This window comes from Orycteropus afer, unplaced genomic scaffold (assembly GCF_000298275.1).
Source record: "Orycteropus afer afer isolate SDZICR_OR568_19922 unplaced genomic scaffold, OryAfe1.0 scaffold00104, whole genome shotgun sequence".
In the NCBI taxonomy this organism is placed as follows: domain Eukaryota; kingdom Metazoa; phylum Chordata; class Mammalia; order Tubulidentata; family Orycteropodidae; genus Orycteropus; species Orycteropus afer.
Genome location: NW_006921691.1, coordinates 9,882,888 through 9,890,043, shown reverse-complemented (window position 1 = coordinate 9,890,043; position 7,156 = coordinate 9,882,888). Strand labels below are relative to the sequence as shown.

Below are 7,156 nucleotides of genomic sequence, written 5' to 3'. Positions count from 1 at the left end.
AGCCTTCTGGTTAGAAAAATAGCAGTAGCCTTAGGCACTACACCACCAGAGCTCCTACAGGACCTAATAGAAGTACCCAATCTACCTATTAGCACAGCAGTTCCTGAATAAGTGTCTGAATAGAGCTTTTTTGTCACGATCTATGCCGACATCTCCCCCTGGTGGTCACAGAATTCAGGATGGAAAAATCACTAATTTTAAACTAGGTTTTAAGGCATTTGCCTGCTAACCAGAAGGCTGGGGGTTCAAACCCACCAGCCACTCCTTGGAAAGAAGATTGGGCAATCTACTTCCATAGTGATATCGCCTCAGAAACCCAAGGAGGGGTCGCTATGAGTCAGAACCAACTCAACGGCAATTTTTTTTTTTTTTTTTTTCATTTCTTGAATCTCTACTTTAGCTCCTTAAAAAAAGAAAACCAAAAATCAAACCATGGGTCCAACTCATGGTGACCCCATATGTTTCAGAGTAGAACTGGGCTCCTCAGTATTGTCAATGGCTGTGATTTTCTGGAAGTAGGCTGCCAGGCCTTTCTTCCAAGGTGCCTCAGGGTGGCTTTGAATTGCTAACTTTTCAGGTAGTAGCTAAGTACACCATTTGTGTCACCCAGGGACTCTAGCTCCTTAATATGGCCCTTTAGCTTTTAATCTGCAACAATTAAAAAAACAAAAAAAAACTATTGAGTTGATTCTGCCTCTTAGCAACCAAACAGGACAGAATAGCAATGCCCCATAGGGTTTCCAAGGCTGTAAATACGTATGGAAGCAGACTGCCTCATCATTCTCTCATGAAGCAGCTGGCAGGTTCAAACCACTGACTTTTGGGTTAGCAGCCAAATGACTTAGCCATTGTACCACCAGATCTCCTTCTATCTGCAACAGTGTCTTATAATACTATTAATTGCACTATCCAGTAGCCTATCTTGGAATCATGAACGATATTAAATTGAGGCTGTTACGTACTGCCACGACCCCTGGGGTCTCAGGATTCTTTTGGTTTAGTAACCAGAAGAGTGGGGATTGGGACCCAATGAACCAATCTTGGGGTCCGTAACTCCTGAATCAGTTTCTTCATCAATAAAAGACTGAATTGAATGATTATTAAAGTTGCTTGAACTCTTATGTACTCACATTATGTAGTTGCCAAAAGAAGGCCAATGGAAGGCATACTTTCAACATTTATTTTTAGCCTATTGAATAAACTTTACTACTGACAAAGGCAGTTATTTTCACAGGATGATTGTTTTAGACAGCCTTCTCTGTAAAGTAATTCTTTAACATTAGAAATACTCTTAAAATAAAGTAGACTATTGTTCTTAGGTGCCATCATGTTGGATCCTATTCACAGCAAACTAATGTACAATGGAACACTGCCCACTCCTGCACCATCCCCACAATCGTTGCTACGCTTGAGTCCATGGTGGCAGTCCCTGTGTTAATCTGTCTTACTGAGAGTATTCCCCTTTTTTGCTGACCCTCTGCTTTACCAAGGAACTCTGGTAGCATAGTGCCTAAGGCACCTGATTGCTAACCAGAAGTTTGGCAGTTCAAACCCACCAGCCACTCCTGGAAAGGAAGGTTGGGCAATCTATTTCTGCAGGGAAACCCCCTCGGAAACCCAAGGAGGGATTGCTATGAGTCAGGTCTGACTCCACAACACATAACAACAACAAGTGCTTTACCAAGCAAGATATTCTTCAGAGACTGGCTGTTCCTGACAACATGACCCAAGTATGAGAGGCAAAGTCTCCCCATTCTTGCTTCAGAGGAGCATTTCTGGCTGTAGTCCTTCCAAGAAAGATATGTTTGTCTGTCTGGCAGTCCATGGTATATTCAATATTTTTTGTCAACACCACAATTTAAAGGTATAAACTCTTCTCCAGAATTCCTTATTCGTTGTCCAGCTTTTGCATGTATATGAGGCAACTGATAATACCATAGCTTGGGTCAGGAGCACCTGAGTTTTCAAAGTGATATCTTTGCTTGTTAACACTTTAAAGAGGTCAATTGCATCAGATTTGCTCAATGTAATACATCATTTGATTTCTTCACTGTTGTTTCTAAAGGTGTTGATTGTGAATCCAAGTAAAATGAAATCTCTAACAAATTCAACCTTTTCTCCATTTATCATGATGTTGCTTAGTGGTCCAGTTGTGAACATTTCTGTTTTCTTTAGGTTGAGATGTAATCCATACTGAAGACTGTAGTCTTTGGTCTTCATCAGTAAGTGCTTCAACTTTTCTTCACTTTCAGCAAGCAAAGTTGTGTCATCTGCAAAGCACTGGTTGTTAACAATTCTTCCTCCAATACTGATGCCACATTCTTTTTCTTATACTTTAGATTCTTGGATTATTTGCTCAGCATAAAAATTGAATATATACGGTAAAAGGATACAACTTTGACATACACTTTTCCTGATTTTAAGCCATGCAGCATTCCTTTGTTCTATTCAAATGACTGCTCTTGCTCTAGGTACAGGTTCCTGACAAGCACAATTAAATGTTCTGAAATTCCTATTCTTTACAATGCTATCCATAATTTTTTATGATCCACACAGTCAAATGCCTTTGCAAAGTCAATAAAACACAGGTAAACATCCTTCTGGTATTCTCTGCTTTCAGCCAAGATCCATCTGACATCAGCAATGATATCCTTGTTCCATCCTCTTCTGAATCCAGCTTGCATTTCTGGAAATTCCCTGACAATATACTATTTTTCTGCAAGAAAATTTTACTTGCATGTGATTAATGATATTATTTAATAATTTCTGCATTCTGTTGGATCACCTTTCTTGAATGGGCACAAATATGGATTTCTTCCAGTCAGTCAGGTACCTGTCTTGCAAATTTCTTGACATGAACAAGTGAGCACCTCCAGTGTTGCATACATTTGCTGAACTATTTCAGTGGGTATCCCATCAATTCCTGGAGCCTTGTTTTTTTGCCAATTCCTTCAGTGTGGCTTGGACTTCTTCCTTCAATACCATTGGTTCTCGATCATATGCCACCTCCTGAAATGGCTGAACATCAAACAAATCTTTTTGCTCCAGTGATTCTGTGTATTGCTTCCATCTTTCTTTGATGTGTCCTGCGTCAGTCAATATTTTGCCCACAGAATCCTTCAATATTACAACTTGAGGCCTGAATTTTTTTTACTTTAGTTCTTTCAGTTTGAGAAATGCTGAGAGTGGTGTCCCTTTTGGTTTTTTAATGCCTGTTTTTTTTTTGTTTTTTTTTTTTTGCACATTTCCTTATAATATTTTGTCTTCCTGAGCTGCCCCTTCGAAATCTTCTGTTCAGCTCTTTTTACTTCATCATTTCTTCCATTTGCTTTAGCTACTCTATGTTCAGGAGCAAGTTTCATAGTCTCTTCGGACATCCATTTTGGTTGTTCAATTTTTTCTTGTCTTTTTAATAACCTTTTTGCTTTCTTTAGGTATTTGATCCTTGATGTCATTCCACTCTCATCTGGTCTTCAGTCACTGGTGTTCAATGCATCAAATCTGTTCTTCACATGGTGTCTAAACTCAGGTGAGATATAATCAAGTTCGTATTTTGGCTCTTGTGGACTTGTTTTAATTTTCTTCAGCTTCAACTTGAACTTGTATATGAGCAACTGATGGTCTGTTCTACAGTGAGCCCTAGCGACTAATGATATTGAATTTCTCCATTGCCTCTTTCCACTGATGTACCTGACTTGATTCCTGTGTATTCCTTCTGCTGAGGTCCATGTGTATAGCTGCTGTTTATGTTGTGGAAAAAAAAATATTTGCAATGAATAAGCTGATGGTCTTGCAGAAGTTCTTTCATGTGATCTCTGGCATCATTTCTAGAACCAAGCTACATTTTCCTACTACTGATGCTGCTTCTTTATTTCCAACTTTCACATTCCAATCACCAGTAGTTATCAATACATCTTGATTGCATGTTAGGTCAATTTTAGACTGCAAAAGTTGGTAAAAATCTTTAATTTCCTCATTTTTAGCTTTAGTGGTTGGGGCATAAATTTGAATAACAACAGTATTAAGTAGTCTTCCTTGTAGGCATATGAATATTATCCTATCACTGACAGCATTGTACTTCAGAATAGATGTTAAAATGTTCTTTTTGACAATGAATGCAACACCATTCCTCTCCAATTTGTCATTCCTGGCACAGTAGATCATATGGCTGTCTGATTCAAAATGGCCAAAACCAGTCCATTTCAGCTCACCACTGCCTGGGGTATCAATCTTTATGTATTTCATTTTTGATAACTTCTAATTTTCCTAGATTCATACTTCATACACTGCAGGTTTTGATTATTAATGAATATTTGCAGCCATTTCTTCCCATTTTGCATCATACCCCATCAGCAAATGAAGGTCCCGAAACCTTTACTCCATCCAAGTCATTAAGGTCCACTCTGGTTTGAAGAGGCAGCTCATCTTCTGGCACTGTATCAGACAATGTCCTACTGCTATTCATAAGGTTTACAGTGGCCAATCTTCCCAGAAGTGGACCTAGTCATGTCCTTCTTTCTAGTCTGTCTTAGTCTGGAGGCTCTACTGAAACCTGTCCACTGTGGGTGACCTGCTGGTATTTAAAATACTGGTGGCACAGCTTCCAGCATCACAGTAAGATGCAAGTCACCAGAGTATGACCAACTGACAGGTAAGTGGATTTCAAAAAACACTAGCATGAATATATGGATTCCTATACTAAGGAAGAAATCTTTTAATTTATGAGATCTGCTAAAGACACATCTCTGCATTAAAAGGAGGTTTGGAAGCCTTACCGTTCCACATACACCTCATCCAGATTGTTGAAGCCTATAGTTGGGCTTCTGAGTTGATTTTGCACAGACACAAGATCACTGGTTTCCAGAGCTTGGTTTAGTAAAGCAACAGCAGACAACATTTCCACTGCAATCAACAGTTCTTCATGGGCCAGGTAGTTCTATTGGAAAACATAAAGCAACACAAGTTCTCAAAATCACACATTTCTTGAATATAATGGGGTTTGGGGAGGCAAATTTTAAAGAACAATGAAAAGTCTAAGATATTGCGATCACAGCAGAATGATGGGTCATTGGTTATCTACTTTCCATTGGCTTTAAAGAACAGATAAATAGCTCCTGGGTTTTCCTTAGATAACCATTTGAGACTTGAGTTAAATACAACCAACAGAGTTATAATTCCACAAAAATCCACATTCTTACATCTGATCCCCACTCCAGTTTTTGTGGCTACTCACAGGCCCAGTTCTACCAAATGATTTAATCAAGGATTAGAAAATCTGTCATTGACTGGGTACAAATTGTTGATGAGCTTGGTTGATAACCTGGACAGCAGAGGTGTAAGTCTACCCAGAGGTGTCTCAGAAAAAAGGTGTGGTGATCTACTTCCAAAAAAATCAGCCATTGAAAACTTTCCATAGGACAGTTCCACTCTGACCTATGGGGATGATAGCAACAGGTAGTGGAGGCCATCATTGACTGAAAGTGGAGGGTTTTAGCATGATTAACGATCGTCAATCCGAATTAAGTGTGAAGGAAATGAGGGCAGAAATTCACCTCAAAGTTATAATCCTAGAAAGTAAATAAAGGTCTTTAAATCAAGAATATTGATTCTAATTCCAAAAAATGTCAGTCAAAATCATTTTTGTAGAAATTTTACAATGCCATAAAGTCTAGATAGTTGAATAAATCTGAGGTAAATCTTTCAGTAAAGCAAATAAGGATCTCCAGATTTAAATGATATATAAATCTGGGTCTGGCTTACTTAAAAAATAGATCACAGATTTTCAGAATGTCCTCCCCTTTCAATGTTCTCTTCCACTTAAATTCATATGAAAATGCAATATTACAGTGTTGAATCTTTATAGAAATGTTGCAGCTGATTACATAGTAATAAAGCATTATTTGACCTTCCAAAGTGAATGGGGAAGAAGGTTATCAAAGGGAGCATGTTAAGTAAATTTTTTCCAAACACTTTACATTAACTACCAGTTTAATACATAAGAAAAGTGTAAAATTACAAGTAAAGAGTAGAATGGAATAATCTGAGATTTACCTCCTCTAATTTCTAGTGACTCTACACAAAATTTAAAGTGGCAAATAGTAAAAAGGAGAACAAAAGTAGAAATGAGCTGGACAACCATAGATTAACTACTGACCAGTTAGGACTATATGTAGCCTAGGGCTTTAAGCTAGAGAAGAGGGAGAAAATACTAAAGAAGATAACTTAAGTACAATTTAAGAAAATAACCAATCTGTCTTTTATTACAAAAACAGTATATTTCTATTTTAAAAATATAAAAAGCCTTGACAAGAAAGAATAAGAAAACAAATCCTAACACCCAAACACTTTAGTATATATCCTTTTTCAAATGCATTTATATATTTATAGAAGTTTGTTTTTGTAAAAAAAAACAAGAAAAAAGGTTTTATTTTTCTTATTTCAAAAAAGATAATGCTATCTAGGAGCTCTGGTAGCGTATGCCTAAGGCACTTGACTGCTAACCAGAAGGCTGGCGGTTCAAACCCACCAGCCACTCCTCAGAAGGAAAGTTGGGCAATCTACTCCTCGGAAACCCAAGGAGGGGTCGCTATGAGTCAGGTTCGACTCGATGGCACATAACAACAACAATGCTATCTATTTTAATCTCATTTTTCCACATAACATAGTATTAATATCTTTCAGATCGTTATTCTTTTACACTAGTTTTACTGGTTACAATCTACTTCCATAAAGATTTACTGCCTCGGAAACCCAAAGGGGATCACTATGAGTTGGAATCCACTCAATGGCAGTGAGTTTGCTTTTTTTTTTTTTTTTTATGGTTTAGAAAAAAACATAAATTAAGCTAAATTAAGTAAAACATGTGGTTTGCTTACAGTTTCTCAATACTGTAAACAATTCTGGGAAATATTCCTATAGCTAAATAGTTTTATTCATATACCTTAGTCTCATTTTACAGGATAATGGGTACCCCAATTTTAAGCTCTGATATATAAAACAACCCTCCCAAAGGCTTGTACAATTGACACTCCTCTCAGCTGTGTATGAGAACGCTGCCTCTCCATTTTTACACTTACACTGGGTAAAATCTTTTTAATCTCTGTCAAAGCTATTTTTAAAATAATTGTCTTATTTTAATTTACAATTATTTGCTTCC

The 7,156-nt window shown here is 37.5% G+C and overlaps 1 protein-coding gene across 1 annotated transcript in view; it reads right to left on the bottom strand.

Moving 5' to 3' along the window:
* The window catches only part of IQGAP2 (IQ motif containing GTPase activating protein 2), a 439,708-nt gene that overhangs the window by 162,815 nt on the left and 269,737 nt on the right, over nt 1–7,156 (bottom strand). The window contains exon 10 of the mRNA XM_042781321.1: nt 4,776–4,936. Coding sequence (XP_042637255.1) covers nt 4,776–4,936 — 161 coding nt within the window. The remainder of the gene's footprint in view (nt 1–4,775; nt 4,937–7,156) is intronic.